The 24,945-nt window shown below is 35.3% G+C and overlaps 2 protein-coding genes across 2 annotated transcripts in view; one reads left to right on the top strand and one right to left on the bottom strand.

Moving 5' to 3' along the window:
• The window catches only part of LOC131855426 (homer protein homolog 2), a 59,018-nt gene that overhangs the window by 10,266 nt on the left and 23,807 nt on the right, over window positions 1–24,945 (bottom strand). Inside the window, exons 4-6 of the mRNA XM_059206702.1 lie at window positions 24,188–24,373; window positions 23,484–23,549; window positions 22,518–22,717 (exon numbers count right to left, since the gene is read on the bottom strand). Coding sequence (XP_059062685.1) covers window positions 22,518–22,717; window positions 23,484–23,549; window positions 24,188–24,373 — 452 coding nt within the window. The remainder of the gene's footprint in view (window positions 1–22,517; window positions 22,718–23,483; window positions 23,550–24,187; window positions 24,374–24,945) is intronic.
• On the top strand, window positions 16,763–18,704 carry LOC131855425 (cuticle protein 8-like). Its single transcript, XM_059206700.1, has 3 exons — window positions 16,763–16,951; window positions 17,738–17,834; window positions 18,454–18,704. Exons 1-3 carry the CDS (start codon window positions 16,763–16,765, stop codon window positions 18,702–18,704), a joined length of 537 nt encoding a protein of 178 aa, XP_059062683.1.

Below are 24,945 nucleotides of genomic sequence, written 5' to 3'. Positions count from 1 at the left end.
TCAAAATCGGTTCCGCCATTTCAGAGATTAGCCGGAACAAACAGACAGACAGATAGACAAAATTGTAAAAAATGTTATTTTGGTACATGCACCGTATTTATTTTCATATGCATGTAGTATAAAACGGATATTTCAATATTACAAACAGACACTCCAATTTTATTTACTATATACTTATATATTTTAGTTATTTCCATAGCATAATGTCTTATGGCATACTCCTGTGCGGTAAAGCAGCCGATATAAATACTATATTTATTTCACAAAAGAGAGCCATACGTTCTATTTATGGTATGGGTTCTAGAGAGTCATTACGTCAGTGCTTTAAAGAATCAAATATCCTCACCGTTACTTCACAATACATTTATGAAAATATCATGTATACACGGAAAAACTTAGAGTTTTAAAAAACTTAAAGACTGTACAAGTAGAAACTTACGCAATATAAATAAGCTAAGTTTACCTAAATGCCGTCTGCACAAGATCAGTAATTCATTCTATGGTAATTGCATAAGATTTGTTTTGAGTAGTCATGCTCACTAAAATGTCCAGACTTGTGGCGGCGTGGTGGGCCGGGTCACTGGGCTCCCTAAAATATGGTCGAGCGCAGTGATGGCTGGCTCATCCGCCATACTCGTGAACGGGTGCTGCTTGTAGGGACTGGTCTGCTCTAATCACTATGACTGATTTCCTCTTATTAATTGTTAACCCGTTGGTTATATATTCAATATTTTTTCTATTTGAGTATTTAATTGAATTAGTGCTAATTGGTGGTTTGTATTCACACACTTAAACTTAAAAATATAAAGTAATAATAAAATTATTTAAAAGAGCAACACGCAAGTTTCTTGCTCGTTCTTCTTGTGATGAGACAGCTTTCCGAACGAGCGGTAGATTAAAAAATGTAATGACTATTCAAAAGTGCTTCAATGTAAGTTTATTTGAATAAATGATTTCTATTCTATTCTATTCTATTTATATGTATAGATACCTAAACTTAAAAAAACCTTTGACATTTCTAAGGCCGAAAGGAGTTCGTGGGGGTCAGCTAGTAATAATAATAATAATTGATTTACTTACTTGTGAAGCATTCTAAGTACAGTATAAGATGTTAATGCAGACATGTCCTTTACAAAATCTACTTAAATGAAGACTTAACAATCCTGACGGGTCGGGTAGCGAACTCTGATAAAGGGCGAGCACAATAGATCTATGTAGGTCGCAGTGCTACAGGTGCTATAGACACCTGACAATAGCCCAAACAACCCAAAAAAAAAAATAAACTACCATATTCACAACGATGAGCGAAACTATATAAAAAACACTGTTCAACACTATGCCTATTAGAAATACCGATTTTATGCTGGTAACAGTGATATAGAAAGTGTGACGATGTGTAATGAAGATGACAATTCAAAATAGACAGAACATTATCGAGAGAACTATTATTTGAAGAGTGATGATGTAGCGGATAACACTCTGCTTCGCTGTCTGATAGTTGCGGGTTCGATTCCTCGCACGGCACAATTTTATTCATAAGTACGATTGTTTGTATCGCTCTGGGTGTTATCTATGTATAACATGTATGTATTTAAGAAAAAAAATTATGTATTTGTATCAGTAGTCTAGTACCCATAACCTAAGCTTTGGCTCGCTTAACTTGGGTCTAGATAATAATAATAATATCTCCAAACAATTCACACAGCGCCATCTAGTCCCAAGCTAAGCAGAGCTTGTGTTATGGGTATTAGACAACTGATATAAATACATGGATACATTTTTTTGTAAATAAGTACATATTATACATAGAAAACTCCCAGACCGATACAAACAAGCTCTGTTTACCGTGGGACTAGATGGCGCTGTGTTAATTGTCCAGGGTTATTTATTTATTTATTCACAAGCTCTGCATACAGTGGGATAGATGGCGCTGTGTTAATTGTCCAAGGTTATTTATTTATTTATACACAAGCTCTGCTTACCGTGGGACTAGATGGCGCTGTGTTAATTGTCCAAGGTTATTTATTTATTTATTCACAAGCTCTGCATTCAGTGGGATAGATGGCGCTGTGTTAATTGTCCAAGGTTATTTATTTATTTATACACAAGCTCTGCATACCGTGGGACTAGATGGCACTGTGTTAATTGTCCAGGGTTATTTATTTATACACAAGTGTATAATATGAATGTGGATGGATGTAAAGGGAGGGGACGCCCTAAGAAAAGATGGATGGATTGTGTGAAAGATGATATTAATAAAAGAAGAGTATGTTCAGATATGACGACCGATAGAGAGCAGTGGAAGAGAATGACATACTGCGCCGACCCCAAATAATGGGATAAAGGCAAGGCAATGATGATTTATTTATACACAAGCTCTGGATACAGTAAGATAGATGGCGCTGTGTTAATTGTCCAGGGTTATTTATTTCATTGTCGCAACCGTACATTGATTGTAGGCAAATAAATAACAATCGATAAGCCTGTACACTCGACTAACGGCATTAGAATTGCAAATTGCTGACGGTAGCAAACTGACGGTGAAAGATAGAGACGTCTTCCTATCGGTAAATAACACGTTCATTATTGAATGTACGACGCGTGACAGATATGGCGTAGTAAGTGTTTGGATGGGATCGAAGCCGCGACCATAGGAAAGTATGGCAGTGGTTTTCACCACTGTACCATCAAGGTCGTTTGCGTTTAAAAAGTGTTGTACAAATATTTAGCCTCTACATCTTGTATTGTTTGTATGGGTTTCTATATAACTAGTCTGGTCATAAATATTGATATTGATCGATTTTTTCGAATATAGATTTTATATATATTCGAAATAGATTCAAAATAGCGCAAAATCGATTTTTTTTAAATAATACATATGGGACACAGTCACCTAGATACATCAAAATAATAAGTGCATTTAATAATGTCTAGTAAGACAAATTCAATATTGTGTACTAAGCACTGCTGTGTCTAAAACCCCACCTTACATTTTCCTATTGTTATTTAGTATACAAGATCATTATTTCTATGTACATATTGTCAGTTTATTATAATCTGTAATATACATGGTCTTTGACCAACAACATCGTATTATTCATTACACTTTTCATTATGAAATTAAATATGGAATGAGGTGTTAAAGAAAATAGGATTGCAGTGATCGCCTTGCACAAAATAGGTATGCCATCGGTCACATTCCTGACACTTCAGAAGCTTGGTATCAGCCGTATGTTTGTATATCGTATTATCAACAGATACAATAACACTTCGTCTGTATAAGATCAGAAAAGATAGGGGCGGCCGCGTACTGTTCCAACAAAGGATTGTGGTATGAACTACCTGCCGAGGTTTTCTCGAGAGACTACAGCATGGGATTTTTCAAGTATATAAAGGTTTCTTAAGGGTCGGCAACCATTTGTGACACCCCTGGTGTTTCAGGCATCCATAGGCTACTCAAAAACCGTTTACCATCAGATGGGCCTGTCAAATTTGTTTCATACGTATTAAAAGAAGACTGTTAAAGACATAATTCCTCGAAACCCCATTCAGTAAAAAAATTAATCGCGATAAATAAAGATTTAGATATTACTCTGTCCATAACAAAACAAAGTCATTTTTATCATCGATCACACATAGATCTAAAAGCCTTTTATGCACCCACTTCCAGGATCCAAAGGGGCCCCAGTCACCACTGAAACGATATTTAGAATATAAAAAATATCAGAATGTTAAAAAACCTAATATAAAACCAGAGATCAATCAACCCATGCAAATTATCCAAAGGAACGAGGAAATTTCGCTTGTTTTTGGTCGGTTATTTTCTTTAATTGAGTAATATAATTAGGTATCTGTGTATCCATGGGGCGGATCGAATACTAAAATTCTATGAAAACGTCGATTTAGCCACCAAAGAAACATGCCTTAAATCAATCTTTACAATTAGAGAATGATCTTGTACTAGAGGTGAAAAGCATAGAAAAATCCTGTTATGAAGAAGAAGAAGATGAAGAAAAACATTTATTGACAACCATTATTGATATGAAGATACATTTACACATTTGACTTCATTTTAATATATATATACAGCACACATATACACACACAGTTGCTATAAATTAAATTCAAAAATCATTTATTCATATTTTACCGCTTATGAACGTCAAATTTTTACATTATAAATTTATTTGATATCCCCTACCGTCAGTTCGGTATATAGATCCATTGAGAAGAACTGGCAAGAAACTCAATTGAATTACTTTTTTATTTTTGACTTCTAAAAAGTTTATTTACAATGTATTTTTATATAGGTGTTTATGTTTAACATTAAATGAAAATTCAGTGCATGAACAACTATTGCAAATATCACTTCATTCTTATAACTTAGTGATAATATACTGATTTAACAGATGTTTTGAATTTATTTAAGGGTAATTCCAACATATCATTTGGTATCTTATTGTAAATTTTTATACCTATTCCCATAAAAGACCTATTAACTTTTTCTAACATACTTGGGGACAGCAAGTTTGTCTTTAAATCTATATTAATATTATTATTGCTGTTTTTTGGAAATAAGTCAAGATTTTTATGAACATATTATGATATATAAATTGACTATATAAATTGAGAAGCAACGGTGAGAATATTTGCCTCTTTAATTTCTCTCTTAATGAGTTATCTTCATACATACATACGTAGAACAATTACACAAAATCATCTTATATTGTTTATATATATGGTTATGTATGGACAGCTAACTGTCACGGCGCTGGTATTCTGTGCCTGCCATCAGTGACATCACGATGAAAAAAATTTCACGATTAAAAAACGCAGTGTTCTTGTTAAATTTACAATAAGATACCAAAGGATATGTTGGAATTACCCTATATAAATTCAAAACATCTGTTAAATCATATTTACTGAAAAGCATTACTCACTAAACGATTTATATACGAGTGTGCATGGCAACAGTTGTTCATGCACTGAATTTTCATTTAATGTTAGACATAGACACCTATATAAATATACATTGTAAATAAACGGCGCTAAAAAAAAAAAAGTAATTCAATTGAGTTTCTTGCCTGTTCTTCTCAATGATCTATATACCGAACTGACGGTAGGGAAAAAAATAAAATTATAATGTAAAAAACGTTCATAAGCGGCTAAAATGTCCTACATGAATAAATGATTTTTGAAAATTTGAATTTAATTTGAAAAAAAAAATTAATTAAGCGACTAAAATGTCTTACATGAATCAATGATTTTTGATTCAATATGTTAGTTTAGCTTTATACTACATCCATTTTTGTTTTATGTTTTGCCATCAGATGGGCCGTAATGCTCGCCACCATAGTAAAATAAAAATAAATGTTGACATCAATGAACAAGTTTGTAAGCAAGTTCATGGATTTTAATACATGTTTAATGATTTCTATTTCTATTTTGAAGGGAAACGAAAGCCTATCACCTGTCCAACTCCACCTGAGCGGCCGGTTCGGAAAGCGAGGAACGACACAAGTTTATATATGTGAAAATTATATTGAATTAATAAACTACTTTTACAAACTTAAGCATATCTTCCAGAAATAGAAATGAAAACAATCTTTATTTAAATAAACTTATTCTAAGCACTTTTGAATAGTCATATTTTATGGAATAGACTAGCTTTTGCCCGCGGCTTCGCTCGCGTAATATATCCCCTTAGGGGTGGAATTTATCAAAATACTTTCTTAGAGGATGCCTATGTCATAGTAGCTTTATGCATCCAAAATCTCAGCCCAATCGGTGTAAAATTGACAAAGTTTCATACAAACTTTCATCCCCTATTTTATCCCCTTGGGGGTAGAATTAAACAAAATCCTTTCTTAGCGGATGCCTACGTCATAACATCTACCTGCATGCCAAATTTCAGCCCGATCCGTCCAGTGGTTTGGGCTGTGCGTTGATAGATCACTATGTCAGTCACCTTTGAGTTATATATATATATATAGATATACATAGAAAACACCCAAACCAATACTCATGAATACAAATGTTTGTACCGTGCGAGGAATCTAACCTGCGACCAACTCTGAAAAAAAGGGCGAGCAAAATAGATCTATGTAGGTCGCAGTGCTACAGGTGCTACAAACACCTGACAATAGCCCAAACAACCCAATAAAAAAAAATATCCGCAACCAACGAGGTCTACAATTTTTTTTTTTATTTCCACGACTGTGGGATAGGGTGTAATAGAAATAGAAATAGAAATAGAAATAATCTTTATTCAAATAAACTCATTACAAGCACTTTTGAATAGTCATATTTTGATTCTACCACTCATTCGGAATGCAGATTCATCACAAGAAGAATGAGCAAGAAACTTGTGTGTTGCTCTTTTCAATAGATGTTTTTTTTTTATATAAATAATTACAGTGTAACAAGTAAGAGGCATGCGACAATCAACATAGAAATCGCTACGCACTCATTATTAGTGTAATCAGATAATATTGTCAGTGCTATGTATTTAAAATTTTTCTACAAAAACATTATTATCGTTAACGAATTCTTCACTTTTATAGTAAGCTTTTTTGCAAAGGAAGTGTTTTATTTGACATTTAAATCTTTTTTCTGGCAGATTTATAACAGACTCTGGTATTTTATTGTAACTTTGTTGAATAACTTACAATGTATCACAGAAGTATGTACACAGTCATTGTGTAGTCACACAAAATTTAATTCGATTCAATTCTAAATTGAGAGATACGAGGCAGCAAATAATGAAACGCTCAGATACGTACTAGGGTTGTTTCAAATTAAAAAATAATTCAATTCTATTCAAAATATCTTCATGTAGGTATATTACAGACTCTTATGTATGTATGTCAAATCTACCGCCAGTCCGGAATATAACAGAATAGAATAGAAAATCATTTATACAAATAAACTTACATTGAAGAACTTTGGAATAGTCACCTGAATATAAATTGAAATAGAAATTTAATGATTTCGTAATGAGAAGAACTGACAACAAACACAGCTCGTATACTTTTCACATAAATGTTACACATGTTTACAATAATACAGATTCATTTAAATTCAAATTAGTGGGAATAGAGTGACCACCAGCATATGCTATTACTAAAGCAAAAAGTCTAATCAGTGTTTGTAACCTGAATTTAATTTTTTTTATGTAGGACATTCTAGACTTATGAACGTAATTTTTTATATTTTTCCCTACCGTCCAATTCCTGGCAAGAAACTCAATTGAATTTCATATTATTATTTTTTTTTTAAAGCCAGTTTACTTACTATAATTATTATACAAATTAAATTGAGAAGAACTGGTAAAAAACTCAATTGAAATTCTACTATGTTTATTTTTAAAAAAGGAAGTATATTCCCAATGTATATTTATATAAGTGTCTATATCTAACATTAAATGAAAATCCCGTGCATGAACAACTATTGCCACGCACGCTCGTCATTCAAGTAATCGTTTAGTGATAGACTTTGCTCAGTAAATAAGATTTAACAGAGGTTTTGAATTTATTTAAGGGCAATTCCAGTATATTGCCATGCTCGCTCGTCGGTTGTACCGCGTTAAAACGGACGGTAATATTTTAATATTCATGTACGAGGCTTGATATGCATACGAGGATGTTATACCTCGTAATATCATACCGGATAAGAGGAAGCTGGCATAAATATGTGATGGAGTAATCAGTTTATATTACGATGATGAAAAAAGGAGATCTTTATGAAACTTATAAAATTCAAATTCAAAATATCTTTATTCATGTAGGTCTATTACAGAATCTTATGATGTCAAATCTACCGTCAGTTCGGAATGATTTCGAGATGAGAAGAACTGACAAGAAACTCAGCTCGTATTTTTTTTAATGTTGTACATATTTACAATAATACTGTTGTAATGATACAGAGCTTAATAGTACTAATATTATAAACGCAAAAGTTTGTGAGTATGGTGCACCCGCCTGCGCTAACGGTTTACGCTGGCGGGACACCAGTGGAGGATGATAAGATGAGCATGAGGTTAGGTCAGTTAGCCAATCGTGATTCACCAAGATCTTATCATCCTCCACTGGTGTCCCGCCAGCATAAACCGTTAGCGTAACGGGTGCACTATCTCATTATCATATAAAAGAAAGTAGAGACACCCCTGAACAGCACATAATATACATGTATGTACGTAGATTTACGATAAAATAGTTATAGCTCACATCCCGGCAGTTTACATTGTCGAGTGCGACGAGACGATATAGCCTATCCGGTTCCATTTTATCTTCTATACTATAAATATCTTATATATAAAATTCTCGTGTCACAATGTTGGTTACCTATGACACGAGATTCTCAGACCTACTCAATACGCTCACAAAATTTCATGTGAATCGGTCACGCCTTTTCGGAGGAGTATAGGAACGAAAACTGTGACACAAGAATTTTATATATAAGATAATATACATGTAACACCCGTGCGAAGCCAGCTAGGTAGTAAATCAATAAAAAGAACATTACACAATGACCATGTAATTTACACACACACTTTTATTTATTCATGAAATATATAAAGATATGTTTGTACTTTTAATTACGGTCTAATTTCGAACAATAGATATTATTACTTCAAAAAATACATTTACATTCGTACCAAGTTTGAAAATAATTCAAACAATCAATAATAATAATAATCTCAGGGCAATTCACACAGCGCCATCTAGACCCAAGTTAAGCTAGCTAAAGCTTGTGTTATGGGTACTAGATAACTGATACAAATACATAGATATTATTTTTTTCCTAAATACATACATGTATACATAGAAAACACCCAGACCGATACAAACAATCATACTCACGAATACAAATGTTTGTGCCGTGCGAGGAATCGAACCCGCGACCATCGGTCGTAAAGCCGTCTGCTAAACCACTAGACCACCGAGGCCGGACAATTACTCAAATAATGTATGCTTCAATTACAACTATATCGATTCTTCGCTTCATAAATGTTCGAGAAACCGGAAGTAAATTTTACCAAGTCATTAACACAGTTCTCGCGTACATTTTGACACTTTCGAGTCACAGTACATATCACATATATATCTCACACACATGTTATATAAAACATGCAATCAAACTATTAAATACCCCTTCATACCTCGTAATAATGCGGGGAGGGGTACAAATATCAGTGGGTCAGAATTAACTATTTCTCGGATACAAGATTTCTTTTTGGAGTATTCTAATGCTGGCTGCAGCTGGCCTTTACAGCTTCACCGGACGATAGGAAACGAGTGTATATAGCACTCCAAACCAAAGGAAGGACTTATGGAGCGGAAATCTGACCACTTGCTTTCTATACATTTATGTTATCCTGGTAATTTCACTGGAGTATTGCAGTTTAAAGTATACGCCCAGGCTTATGCAAAGTGTCGTCTATATGTGACAGTGCTTTTTTCGGACTACTCTAATGCTGTTGGCCGCAGCTGGCCTTTACAGCTTCACCGGACGATAGGAGACGAGTGTAGATAGCACTCCAAATCAAAGGAAGGACTTATGAAGCGGCTGAAGGCCAAGTCCTGACGGATACGACTTTAGTCTGAGGGCACCGCTAGGGGTTCGAACCTCGGCTCAGACATTCGTAATTTCGATCCCCGTTTGAATTGGACGGGGGATCGATCGGAGGGGGGTTCGGGTATAAGTGTAAGAACTCGCGTGTAATAGTTTACATTCGTCGTATGTACACGTTTGTGACCGGTTTAATACATAATGGAGTTAATAACTGTGAGTAGTTTTGTTTTTTTATATTTGGATGTGCAGTGATTTTTTTATTAAAGTGAATTTTAAAAATAAAACTGTCTATATGATAACAATAGAAATATTGTGTATATTATGAATAAGGGATTATCTTTATCTTATATATAAAATTCTCGTGTCACAGTTTTCGTTCCTATACTCCTCCGAAACGGCTTGACCGATTCTCATGAAATTTTGTGAGCGTATTGAGTAGGTCTGAGAATCGGCCAACATCTATTTTTCATCCCCCTAAATGTTAGGGGTAGTCCACCCCTAAGTTTTATTTTTTTTATTCTTTAGACAAAATTATTAGTTTCTATTTTTTTATGATACAACATACAAAAATACATACAATCCTAAGAAGTCGATCGAAATATATATTACATTTCAAATAAAAATAATAAATTATTAAAATTTATTACGGATGAGAGACGGCTGCATGCAACTGAAATGCGAATGTTGAGATGGACGTGTGGTGTGACAATGGACAAGATAAAGAATGAATACATTAGAGGAAGTATGAAAGTGGCGCCGGTGTCGGAGAGGTTGAAGAGTAATCGTCTATCGTGGTATGGGCATGTAATGCGTAGGAATGAAGATCATATCCTAAGGACGGTGTTACATATGAATGTGGATATATACGGGTAGAGGAAGACCGAAAAAGAGATGGATGGACTGTGTGAAAGATGATATGGTGAGAAAGGGAGTAAATAACGAGATGACTGCAAACAGAGATGAATGGAAGAGAAAAGCATATTACGACAACCCAGATAAATGGGATAAGGAATTTATTTAGCAGAACCGATTTTTAGCTCGAACAAACAAACATATAAACATATATATCTAACTAAAATATACTACACAACTGTTAAAAGTTAGTAATAAGTATAGTATAAGTAAGGAGCCAACAGAATATCAGCGCTGCAGAGTTATCTGTAGCATTATGCTGAGTTGGCTACCTTTTCACTTTTGCGGCACATAAAGTCACCTACATTTAGAATAAAATAGAATAGAAAATCATTAATTCAAATAAACTTAATTTAAGCACTTTTGAATAGTCATTACAATTTGTTTTTTATCTACCACTCGTTCGGAAAGCTGTCTCGTCACAAGAAGAACGAGCAAGAAACTTGTGTGTTGCTCTTTTAAATAATCCTTGTAAGTTTACATTTACAAGTTGAAACGTGTGAATACAAACTACCAACCAGCACAAATTTTTAGGGTCAGATATAAATGTACAATAAGCTTAAATCAGTCGTAGTGATAAGAACAGACCAGTCCCTACAAGCAGCACTCGTTCACGATATGACGGATGAGCCAGCCATCACTACGCTCGACCATATTTTAGGGAGCCCAATGACCCGGCCCACCACGCCGCCACATGTCTGAACATTTTAGTGAGCATAACCACTCATTCCACTCGACCACGTCACAGCTACAAAAATTACTGTATGATAGTTACAATATTCGCACTTTACATGAGGATGCATGCGGCAATCAATACAAAAGCCGCTACTACTATTTCTTTTATTAATTCGTGTTTTTTCTGTATCTCATGTATGTTGTGTCTGTAATTGTGAATAAAGACTTTATCTATCTATATATCAGAAGCAAAATATTTCATTAAATTTCTGGACCTAAAATGTTCGGAATCAGTCAGTTTCTAATATAATAAATTCAATACTGAACCCTAAACATAGTAAACTATAAAATATAATGTAGTGTGATGCGACACGCGACCGGCACACAGCATACGGCTGTGGTCTCACACGACGCGAGTTTACACGACCAACGAAATAGTTTTAATCGGCTCGATTGATTTGCAAACCAAACAAAAAATACTAAAAGTTAAATTGTCTCAATTTTTTTCTTTTAATATTAATCTAGTCATTTATTTAGCAAACAGTAAATAAATAAAATTACATATATAAACATTCAAAATAAATGACTAGGTCTCAGTTGCTTTCCAAATTGCAGTATGTTTAGTAGTTTACCGAAGCAGAAACATGTTTCTTTTTACATTTTTATTTATGAGCACGTATTGATCTGGACATTATGTAGTCTATTATACATATTTATTTACTAAAAACATACTTTCTTGGTACTGTCTGATGCATCTAGAGTTGTTTATTTATATTCGTTATACGTTCTGTGTTAAAATTACAATATTTCACCAAAACCAATCGGACTTCACTGACTTTTCATTGCAACCAATATGATTATATATAAATACTAGCGACTCGCTTCGGCTTCGCACGGGTGTACATGTATTTTATATATAAATCTTCCTCTATCTATTAAAAAAACTCGCTTCAAAATCCGTTGCGTAGTTTTAAAGATTTAAGCAAACATAGGGACAGCAAGCGACAGCGACTTTATTTAACTTATGTAAAGATATATTACTGTTATTTAATGCTGATATTAATTAATTTATATACATAAATAAAGAATTACGACAGTTAATAAAAAATCAAATAAAATTTAGATCTTTTCCGCTAAAAGCGACACTCTTATCGCTCCTCGCTCTTAAACAAACCGCGTCTCTAATTAATGCATGTCTAGGAAACAAGAAGTAATAAACACTTAATTAAAAGGAAGGAAAACAATTGTACAACATGTAAATCAGCAATCAACATAACTTGACACACAAGCAGTTTTCTTTTTACTTAACGATATGTAAAAATTTATACACGTGTTGAATATAATAAATGCGTAGCGATTTCTATGTTAATTATCGCATGCCTCTTACTTGTTATACTGTAATTATTATATAAAAAAACATCTATTAAAAAGAGCAACACACAAGTTTTTTGCTCATTCTTCTTGTGATGAATCAGCGTTCAGAATGAGTGGTAGAATAAAAATATGACTATTCAAAAGTGCTTGTAATGAGTTTATTTGAATAAAGACATTTCTATTTCTATACAATTTAATCAATATTAGTGATCACCCATTGGTCGAAATTCGACAACAATAAATTTAAATTCTGAGATTATATTTGTCACTAGCTGTTCCCGCGACTTCGTCCGCGTGTAATTTAACTTTATTTGTCTTTGTCCGTCCCTATGTAAATCTTTAAAACTACGCAATGGATTTTGAAGCGGTTTTAATAGATAGAGTGATTCAAGAGGAAGGTTTATGTGTATAATACATGTACACCCCCCGTGCCGGGGCGAGTAGCTAGTAAATATATATAATTATAATTTATTTATAACTTGGTGTTTTATAATTATATTATTTACAACAATTACATCCTCGCACCTCGTTGAGATTCTCACAATTATTATTGATTTAGAAAAAAATATCTAAGTATTTATATCAGTTGTCTAGTACCCATAACACAAGCTCTGCTTACCGTGGGACTAGATGGCGCTGTGTTAATTGTCGTGAGATTATTATTATTATTGATTGTTTGAATTATTTTCAAACTTGGTACGAATGTAATAAATTGTAAAATGTGAACTTACAAGGATTGTTTAAAAGAGCAACACTCATGTTTCTTGCTTATTCTTCTTGTGATGAGACAGCTTTCCGAATAAGCGGTAGATTTAAAAAAAATGTTGACTATTCAAAAGTGCTTAAATTAAGTTTATTTGAATAAATTATTTTCTATTCTATTCTATTATTATTTAATACCACATTACCGTAATACTGGGATGTAGCGTCATATAACATAAAGACAATTACAGTAGGTGACTTGCGTGAATTCACCTCTCCTATTATCATTACTAAACTCTAGCTAAAGTTCACGAGGCGACGCGAAATCGAGATTACATACTGATGTAACTTGAGCAAGTAACGTTACATAAATTTTGAATTGCGTTGACTTAAACTGAAATACACTTTGGTGTACAAATTCAAATTCAAATTCAAATTCAAAAATCATTTATTCATGTAGGACATTTTAGCCGCTTATGAACGTCAAATTTTTACATTATAATTTTATTTTTTTCCCTACCGTCCAGTTCGGTATATAGATCCAATTGAGAAGAACTGGCAAGAAACTCAATTGAATTACTTTTTTTTAAAGCCAGTTTATTTACAATGTATATTTATATAGGTGTCTATGTCTAACATTAAATGAAAATTCAGTGCATGAACAACTATTGCCATGCACACTCGTCATTCAAGTAATCGTTTAGTGAGTAATAGGCTTTGCTCAGTAAATATGATTTAACAGATGTTTTGAATTTGTTTAAGGGTAATTCCAACATATCCTTTGGTATCTTATTGTAAATTTTTATACCTATTCCCATAAAAGACCTATTAACTTTTTCTAAACGATACTTACATACATACGATACTCATATACATAAAATGATTACCGTGTCAGATTATGTAGCAAAATCGTCAGCGTCTGCGAATACCCTTATCAAATTCAAAATATCCGTCTGCGTGAGCACCTCCCTCTAATACACTTATTTTTATTTTATTTATTTAAATAACTTTAATGCACGTCGTACATAGGTAAAAAGTACATATGGCGGACTTAACACCTAATGGTATTTTGTACCAGGCAACCATGAGTTGTGCAGAGATAAGTTGTTGGCGTTGCAAACAATATTATATTTTACTAGCTGTCCCGGCAAACATTGTTTTGCCTTAAAATAAAAAAAAAATTTAGGGGTGGACTACCCCTAACATTTAGGGGGATGAAAAATATATGTTGGCCGATTCTCAGACCTGCTCAATGCGCTCACAAATTTTCATGAGTATCGGTCAAGCCGTTTCGGAGGAGTATGGGAACGAAAACTGTGACACGAGAATTTTATATATAAGATAAAACATACAGAAATAAATATATAAATACATGCCTAATAATCTGACAATGAAAAACTGATTACAGCCGACATTTAGGAATTTAGCAGGTATATCTTAGCTTATTTAATTTTAAATAAGCCTGGACAATTAAAATTCAAAATATCTATATTCATGTAGGTCTATTACAGACCTACTATTATGATATGTCAAATCTACCGTCAGTTCGGAATGATTTCGTAATGAGAAGAACTGAAAAGAAACTCAGCTCGTATTCTTTTTAAATAAATGTTGTACATGTTTAAAATAATACAGATTCATTTTTAAATTCAATTGAGAAAGATTAGGAAAGCCCGCGTAACGGGAAGAGGCGAGGATGAAGAATAAGATATCTCCATCAGATAGAACCACGCAGACTTTGTAGAAAGTCTGACTCTAGCCACAAATGTTATTATTGTACAATTCCATATAAAAAATAAATTGTAACTGGCAGCCTTCAAATATGTGCGTTGCCAGGTCCGCAAAACATAATAAAAAAGAAAGTTGAAAAAAGAACAAATTAAAATCAACAGAGATTATCTAAACATTGCTTCTTTTATCTAAATATATATATAACTCAAAGGTGACTGACATAGTGATCTATCAACGTACAGCCCAAACCACTGGACGGATTGGGCTGAAATTTGGCATGCAGGTAGATTTTATGACGTAGGCATCCGCTAAGAAAGGATTTTGATTAATTCTACCCCCAAGGGGATAAAATAGGGGTTAAAAGTTAGTATGAAACTTTGTCAATTTTAAATCGACCAGACTGAGACTTTGCATGCATAAAGCTACTATGACGTAGGCATCGCCTAAGAAAGGATTTTGATAAATTCCACCCCTAAGAGGATTAGTTAACGCGAGCGAAGCCGCGGGCAAGAGCTAGTTTCATAAATATATTTTAAATCTATCAACCATCCCACAAATCCTCGACCAGTATAAACAAGTTCAAGGAAACGGAGTTCAGCGTAAGTAGAAAAAAAGAACGACGTTGATCTCGTTTACATTAAATGGAATTCACCAGCGTTGTACAGATCGCGTTTACCAAAATGAAGTTTAGATTTTCATTCGTTCACAGTGTTACACGCTCATAAAATAACATTTGATGCAATGGGTGATTTAAATAAAATAATTCTAAGAAATATTTGTAATTCAATCATGTGATAATTAGGACAAGTTTTTTAATTTTTAATTTAATAAGTACCGTCGACTACAAATTATACAACACCAACCTTTACCTATAAACAAGGTAAAACATTATTGTATTGAGGATTTTTTTACACTACTAGCAATTTTCTTTTATTCCCGACATTATATTGTCAAAAATTTGATTGATGACTGTTTGACAACTGACAGCTGCTTTAAATACGTTTAAAGAGTTAACCGTAGGAAATCAGACGTTCAGAATTTATAAACGTGTTTAGCGAAATTTGTAGTGGTGAAATGCAGAATGAAGCTTTGAACACGTTTAAACGTTTTAATCGCGTTCAGTTCGAATTAAACGCGATCAGTTTCTGTGGTGAAATCCAGCCTTAAACAGTTATACAAATGAAGATTATATATTTCCGTATAATTTCCACAGACCACTTCAGTGTTACCATCTTAACTGTCTACCGTATAAGATAAACACTTTCACTATCATTGCAATGCGAGTACGCACGTGAGGTTGTTACCTCGTGCGTTTCCTGATACGTTCACAGCTTTTGTCTCCAATTAACTTTCAACGCATATCACATAAAAAATCATTTATTCATCTAGGACATTTTAGCCGCTTATGACGCCCTCGGTGGTCTAGTGGTTTAGCACACCACGTTACTTCCGATGGTCGCGGATTCGATTCCTCGCATAGTGGAAACCTTTGTATACATGAGTATGATTGTTTGTGTCAGTCTGGCTGTTTTCTATGTATAATGCCATCTAGACCCAAGTTAAGGTAGCTAAATCTTGTGTTATGGGTACTAGATAACTGATACATATATATAGATGTTTTTTGTAAATAAATACATATTATACATAGAAAACATCTAGACCGATACAAACAATCATACTGATCAACACAAATGTTTGTACCGTGCGGGGGAAATCGAACCCGCGACCATCGGTGGTAAAGCGGTGTGCAAGACCGCTAGACCACCGAGGTCGTCATTTTGCTACACGTATTAATATGATATTTGTCTCATTTCAGAAAGCCCTATACCTTGCAGCCCTGGTGGTGGCAACCCTGGGTCAGTACGAGGAGCTGAGCGGTTACGAGAACCATGAATTCGATGGCTACCATGCACACAAGCCAGTACTGCACCAACAGCACCAGCGTCTGGACGGCCATCATGAGGAGTTTGATTTGGACTATCATGTAAGTTTCTTTATAACATATGAATAAAATTGGAGTGTCTGTTTGTAATATGGAAATAATTATTTCTTACTACATGTATATGAATATAAATATGGTACATACACCAAAATAACATTTTTTACAATTTTCGTCTGTCTATCTGTTTGTTGCGGCTAATCTCTGAAATGGCTGGACGGATTTTGACGGGACTTTTATTGGCAGGTAGCTGATGTAATAAGGAGTAAGTTAGGCTACTTTTATTATAGAAAAATCTCTAATTATTTTTTTGTTAAATTCGACGCGGACGAAGTCGAGAGTACAGCTAGTACAAAATAAGTTTGTATACATTCGTGACTATTTATGATCAAACCTTAAGGTCTAAATTCTGCTAACAACAATCGACGTGAAGTGCTTGAGTTTGCATACCTGATGAAAAAAGCAATTCACAAAATTGTGAAGTATGTAGTACAACAGAGGATGTATATCATTTCCTGATGGAGTGTGTCAGGAACGAGAGTCTACGACACAGAATAACGTCAGACCATAGAATAAATATATTAGATGTTGGCGCCATACAAACTGTTTTAGCCGATCCTTCAGACAGTGCGGCTAAGGCAATTTGTTCACTGGTGAGGTAATAGTGATTAGTTTTAGGGTACAATTAGACTGGCATGTACTTAGATGGTACAAAAGTCCTTAAATTTAAAAAGAAATAAAACAAAATACCGTTCTTAAGTGTATAGTACTGAGTATTTCCTTAACTGTAAGCATTTTAATTATAATCAATCCACTATTTTCCAATTTCAGGCGCATCCCAAATACTCCTTTGATTATTCCGTCAAGGATCCACATACGGGAGATGATAAGGAACATTGGGAGACCAGAGATGGAGACAAGGTGAAAGGTAAGCTTACATAGTGTATTTACTATCACAAGGATACACCGAATATCTAATACTCGAGCAAAACAAACCTTTTCAAAATATCTCTATTCATGTAGGTCTATTACAGACTTTGATGTCAAATCATGTACTATCGAATGAGTACTAGAATTCTAGTTAAATTTCTATTTTTTGCCAAAGCTTACTGACCACCTGATAGTACATGAACAAAGAATATTAAAACTACGATATTTCCTTGAAAGCTTGAAGTGGCTTTTAAAGCATTGTCATACCCTATGTCCTGAAATTTAATGCCATAGGAATCATCGTGCTTAAAAGATTTTGTTTCAACCTCATCCCTTCTACCACTAGTATAAGCGGGACTGCCATTCCAGTAAAAAACTTGCATGTACATACGACGTTTTATTATTGAGACAGAGCGCAGTGACAGAAGTTACGTGAAACAAGAAAAAAACACTTACATTTCAAACAACAAACAAAACAGCCAATAAATGTCATTGTAGGTTTAACAATTCCTTATCATCCATAAAACAAAGACCTCTGAATCATAGCCAAGATTTATTAGATATTTTCAATGTGGCCCTTATCAATGTAGATATTAAATCATCCATACATTCCCCAGGCACATACACCCTCCTGGAGACAGATGGAACAAAACGCGTAGTGGAATATGAAGCCGACGACAAAAACGGCTTCAATGCTGTGGTACACAAGATCGGGACTCCCAAAGAACACCATGAACCGGAATTCAAGGCTCCTATAGCAATCCAGGAGTATAAGGTCCCACTACATAAATACGGTCCAGTAACGTATCAGCATGAATTCCAAGCTGAGGAAGGTTTTGTTCCTATTAGTGGTGGTTTCGAGCACTGATTGCGTTAATAATTTTAGAGTATGGGCCAATAAAATGCCTAATAGTGCCTTTACACGTACGCTCTTACACGCGGGAATCATTTTTCACGCAGGAAAGAATGTGCATGTAAATGTAGACGAAAGGAAAAAGAAAGCCCGAGCGCAAGAGTGCGCGAATTCAGACGTTCTTCAATCGTGCTTTAGCGTCTTTTTTAATATGAAATTATCAGTGCAAAATTAAGGACTCCAGACTATAGATCAAAAATATAATTATAGAGTTATTGACTATTTAAAAAATCTTAAACGCGTGTTTAGAGGACAAATTTTAAAGGAAAGTGATATGATATGAAATATATGTGCTATCACGTGCGAAAGAGTGTAAAAATAATAAGAGTAAAATAGTAAGAGGCAATCTTTCAAGATTGCGCGCGCTAAATCTCGCGCGTAAAAGAATGTATCGTGTAAAGGCAACTAATAACCCCTACTTTATAAGAAATAGAATATGATCAAATGGAACACATAGAAGCGTAATTTATTGCATTATTATAAGCATATTTCTATACCTCACCGTGCGTTCTTCAAGAAACTTTTTGCCACGCACAACCACATTGCGGAATCACCTTCCAGCATTAGTATTTCTGAACCGATACAATATTGAAACCTTGAAAAAAAAGTTTTCCTTCTTAAAAGGCTGGCAACGCACTTGCAATTCCCCTGGCATTGGAGTGCTCATGGGCGGCGGTAATCACTTACCATCAAGTGAACCGTAAGCAGGTATGTCGCCTATACTATAAAAAACCTCACAAGAAATTTATATATTGTGATCACTTACAGAAGAAATATTGTGATTATTCTCTATTTCATCTTTCAAGACATTATTCACTTGATCATCATGATTTTTCTCATGCATTTATTCTCGCACTACTGTATACGACTCTCTATCTCTTACACTTTCTCATTTTTTTTGTATACTATTAACGGGCAATGATTTCTCTTCTCTTGTATTTATTCGTGTTTTTTTCCCTTTTTTATCATCTGGAAAAATATTCAAACGACTGTCCTCCAGTCAAAGCGCAGATGAGGGGATGTGTGGGAGTTTTACTTACTAAAAAACCAACCATAAAAGGTTGATCACGCCTGATTTACAGTGTAATGCAAAAGAATATAACCTTATGTTAGAATGAGACATATTGTCCACTTCGCTCGTTACTAAAAAGGTTGCTCACCCCTGATATACAGTGTAATGCAAAAAAATATACCTCACGTTAGTATGAGACATTGTCCGCTCCGCTCGTTATTAAAAAGGTTGCTCACCTCTGATATACAGTGTAATGCAAAAAATATACCTTATGTCAAGACATTGTCCACTCCGCTCGTTACTAAAAAGGTTGCTCACCCCTGATTTACAGAGTAATGCAAATATTAGTGAGAAATTGTCCGCTCCGCTCGTCACTGTGCAGTTACCTAAGATACGAGTGCCGTACACTTGAGGTCAAACTGTTGAAAAACCACCAGATGGGTGTAGTCTTGTGAAATTGATCTCGCTTGTTTACCTCAGCTTTTATTTCTTGCCTTTCTTTGTAAAGAGCGCGTGGTACTCTCTTCTTTTCTATTATATCCTTTCCTTACATTTATTTATTCTTTATAAAAATTTATTACATTCCTATATAAATAAATAAATTATTGACAAATAAATAAATACTCAATTGCATAAGTAATCAGTAAATAAATATTCTCTTATCGCTAGGAAATTTTGAAAAATTAATAATTATTACCTTCACGACTAATATTTCATATAGGGTAGATAGAAATATTGGCTATGGCAACCATTTACCATCAGATAGGCCGTATGCTTGTTTGCCACTGTCGTAGCATAAAAAAACTGTCGACAAATAAATATATACAATAAAAGAATGATTCTAAAATAAAAGTAACCTAAGTTACTCCTTATTACATCAGCATCAGCCAATAAAAGTCCCGTTAAAATCGGTCCAGCCATTTCAGAGATTAGCCGGAACAAACAGACAGACAGACAGACAAAAATTGTAAAATAATTGTAATTTATATTCATATGCATGTAGTAAAATACGGTTATTTCAATATTACAAACAGACACTCCAATTTTATTTATATGTTTAGATTATTTTAATATTTATACCATTTTTCAAGCAAATACATACATAAATAAATACTATATTCTCCTATACTTCTATTCTACTACAAGCATCTACTACTATCCTTTTTTTTATTTTTTACTATTAATGGTTTTACGCTTGGTCTTACCTCATCTATTTTACTATAATCACTTGCTTATGAGTATCGCCTGAATTAAGACTGTACTATTATTACATGTTGTTTTGTTTGTATTTAGTTTTAAGTGTTGTACAAAACTCTTGAGGTTTATTAAACTATTATTTTATTATCAAATCGTATTATTTTTCAGATGCCTCTCAATTATCCCTCGGTTATCATTACATAGTATAAAACAGTCGCTGTCGCTGTCTGTCCGTCCTATGTATGCTTAAATCTTTAAAACCACGCAACGGATTTTGAAGTGGTTTTTTAAATAGCTAAAGTGATTAAAGAGGAAGGTTTATATGTATAATATATGTACACCCGGGCGAAGCCGGTGTGGGCTAATTAAGCTAAAGCTAAGCTAGTTTTTTTTTTTTTTGGACAAATCACACAGCGCTATCTAGACCCAAGTTAAGCTAGCTAAAGCTTGTGTTATGGGTACTAGATAACTGATACATATACATAGATATTTTTTTTTTGTAAATACATACATATTATACATAGAAAACCCCCAGACCGATACAAACAATCATACTCATGAATACAAATGTTTGTGTCGTGCGAGGAATCGAACCCCACAGGGAACAGGGAATTCATCCCCACACACTGGAACCTATGTGGTCCCGAACAGTGCGGTTTCAGAGGAGTTTCCTCCCGCGTCCACTTAGATTGTGGAATGAACTACCTGCCGAGGTTTTCCCACGAGAGTACAGCATGGGGTTTTTCAAGAAGGGTATATTAAGGTTTCTTAAGGGTCGGCAACGCGCACGTGATACCCCTGGTGTTTCAGGCGTTCATAGGCTACGGTAACCATTTACCATCAGATGGGCCGTATGTTTGATTGCCACCAAAGTAGTATAAAAAAAAAGAACCCGCGACCATCGATCTTAAAGCGGTGTGCTAGACCGCTAGACCACCGAGGTCGTCAGTTATTAATAAACTTTCGTGATAACTATAAAACATTACTATATTTCTTACAAGCTACCCACCCCGGCTTTGCAATTCCTATTACCTATGGGTGTCATTTTATCCTAGGGGCTTATTTCCATTAGTCAATAGCTTTTCCAAATTCACACTGTATTTATTTTATTTAATACTAGCTGTCCCGGCAAACGTTGTTTTGCCATATAAATTAATAACACTATAAAAAAATAGGGGTTGATGATAGAAGGGTGAAAATTTAGGATTGTATATATTTTTGTATGTTGTATCATAAAAAAATAGAAACTAAAAATTTTGTCTAAATAATAAAAAATAAAAAAATTTAGAAGTGGACTGCCCCTAACATTTAGGGGGATGAGCAATAGATGTTGGCCGATTCTCAGACCTACTCAATTGGCCGATTCTTAGACTACGCTCACAAAATTTCATGAGAATCGGTCAAGCCGTTTCGGAGGAGTATGGGAACGAAAACTGTGACACGAGAATTTTATTTATAAGATTACCTACCAGTTTTTAATCATCGATTTGTTCTTATACGTAATTGTCTCTATGTATAAAAAGCAGGTGTTCAGTGATCGTTCTAAATACTAGACATACCTTTGCGCCAGTGCCAGCTTCAAGCGATCGTTCTCGTACCGCAGCTGGTGGTCGGCGCCCTCGGGGCCCGACGCAGGGTCGGCCGCGAGCGGGGGGCCCGCCGTGACCCCCCCGGCACCCGCGCCCCCCGCCGCGACCCCCGCCGCCCCCACCGACGACAGAGGACCGCGCGGGGCACGACCCACCGTCGCGTACCCGCCCTGAGGGAATCAGACCAGGTTCAGTTGAGAGGAAACGGGATTGTTCGTAATGAGGACTGATGACCTTATTGCTAGCAATGTACTATGTTAACCCCCACGCGGTTCCCCCTGGAAACCATCGTGACAAATTCTTGGTGAATTTGTCACGATGGACTGACCTGACCTCATGTTCATCTTATCATCTTACACTGGTGCCCCGCCAGCGTAAACCGTTAGCACATCCGCCGGCTCTAATGTTTACACTACAAAACAGATTAAGTTATATTACATTACTGAGCAGACCCGGCCACACGTTGCTGTGGCTAAGATTCTTGAATAAAATAATATTGCGACTATAAATTGAGATGTAAGCTATCCTATCTTTCAAGTTGGATCAAATTGTACACAATGTGCAAATGAAATTTGCAAGTTCAGGAGTCCATCGCGGACGAACAACATGACACGTAATTTTTATATATACTGTTTGATATCAACAGACTTATAAGGATTAGGAAACCCAACGAAATAATTGAAAGACGATTGCACTGGTCAACTCGTATATTCAGAAGAGCATGTGATGTGCATATACCCACACACAAGCACTCCAAACGGCTGCTCGCTTCTTGCCAGCAAACATTATACGGCAAGAACCAGCAGGCGTCAAAGCAACTCCCTTTGGAGTCCTGCACATCGTCCTCTGATGATAAATAAAACAACCAGTGATATTTAATTATTATATTGATATATTATATATATATTTGCCATAGGTTGCTAATGAGACACAAACCTGCAATGTGGAAGATACAGAGTGAGCTCGTTGATGCACCATCATCTCATCATTGTCCACCTTCGGCTGTAACACCAGAACATATATCATATATACTGTTAAGAACAATCCATATATTAACGGTACTCGGTATACAGGTATTTGTATACCTGTGTGAGCGAATAAAAAGGAATACAAATATCTATGCGGGAGAGTAAAGAGGCATAGAAATACTTATACGGGCGAGTGAAAAGGGTACATGTGCGGGTGAGTAAAATGGGATAGAAATACATGTGCGGGTGACTAAAAAGGCATAGAAATATCAATGCAGGCGAGTAAAAAGGGTACATGTGCGGGTGACTAAAAAGGCATAGAAATACTTATACGGGCGAGTGAAAAGGGTACATGTGCGGGTGAGTAAAATGGGATAGAAATACATGTGCGGGTGACTAAAAAGGCATAGAAATACTTATACGGGCGAGTGAAAAGGGTACATGTGCGGGTGAGTGAAAAGGGATAGGAATACATGTGCAGGCGAGTCAATAGGGATAGAAATATCTATGCGGGCGAGTAAAAAGGGTACATGTGCGGCCGAGTAAAAATGGTACATGTGTGAGCGAATAAAGAGGGATACTGATACATGTGTGGGGGTATAAAAAGGGTACATGTGCGTGTGAGTAAAATGGGATAGAAATACCTATGCAAGCGAGTAAAGAAGGGTATACCTGTGCGGGCGAGATGGCCGGCTCAACGTCATCCTGCTGCGCTGCGCGGCCAGCTAGCAGTGGACTGGCAGTCGCGCTGGCGACGGGAGTGGCGGCGCCACTGTTGCCGTTGGTCACACTCTTGGCCCCGCCGGTACACTGCTGCGCTTGTATCGCCTCTTTCACCTCTTGGAACTTCTCGATAAACTGCAACCAAGTTATTATATTGTAATGGTAAACAGACGGCACGGTTGGTAGAAAATTGTAACCGTCGCCAATATATATTGTAGTACATGTCCGTCTGTACAACTTATGTACGAGACATAAAAACTTCTTTGCATTTATTTTGAAGAAAATTCCATCATGGCGTTTTCTTTATCTCCAAAATTTTTAACTATGATTTATACAACTTATACGTTAACATTTATACCTTTTTTTTATTATGATAGTGGCAAATAAGCATACGGCCCATCTGATGGTAAATGGTTACCGTAGCCTATGGACACCGAAGACACCAGGGATGTCACGTGCGCGTTGCCGACCCTGAAGTAACCTCTATATATATCCTTCAGATCGCAGTGCAATGTACTTATATTTGACCCAAAAAATTAGTGCTGGTTGGTAGTTTGTATCCACACGTTTCGACTTGTAAAATGTGAACTTGCAAGGATTATTTAAAAGAGCAACACACAAGTTTCTTGCTCGTTCTTCTTTTGATGAGACAGCTTTCCGCTATGAGCGGTAGATTAAAAGAATAGAATAGAATAGTAAATCATTTA

The sequence above is a fragment of the Achroia grisella genome, unplaced genomic scaffold (genome assembly GCF_030625045.1).
Source record: "Achroia grisella isolate CSIRO2021 unplaced genomic scaffold, CSIRO_AGI_Agris_v1 utg1419, whole genome shotgun sequence".
In the NCBI taxonomy this organism is placed as follows: domain Eukaryota; kingdom Metazoa; phylum Arthropoda; class Insecta; order Lepidoptera; family Pyralidae; genus Achroia; species Achroia grisella.
This window is presented reverse-complemented; position numbering and strand designations above follow the sequence as displayed.

Excerpts from the sequence above, each read along its gene's own strand:
- LOC131855425 (XM_059206700.1), top strand. The coding sequence starts at position 16,763 with ATGATATTTGTCTCATTTCAGAAAGCCCTATACCTTGCAGCCCTGGTG. Across the intron at positions 16,952-17,737 it reads AGTTTGATTTGGACTATCAT|GCGCATCCCAAATACTCCTT; the intron begins GTAAGTTTCTTT and ends TTCCAATTTCAG. Across the intron at positions 17,835-18,453 it reads AGATGGAGACAAGGTGAAAG|GCACATACACCCTCCTGGAG; the intron begins GTAAGCTTACAT and ends TACATTCCCCAG.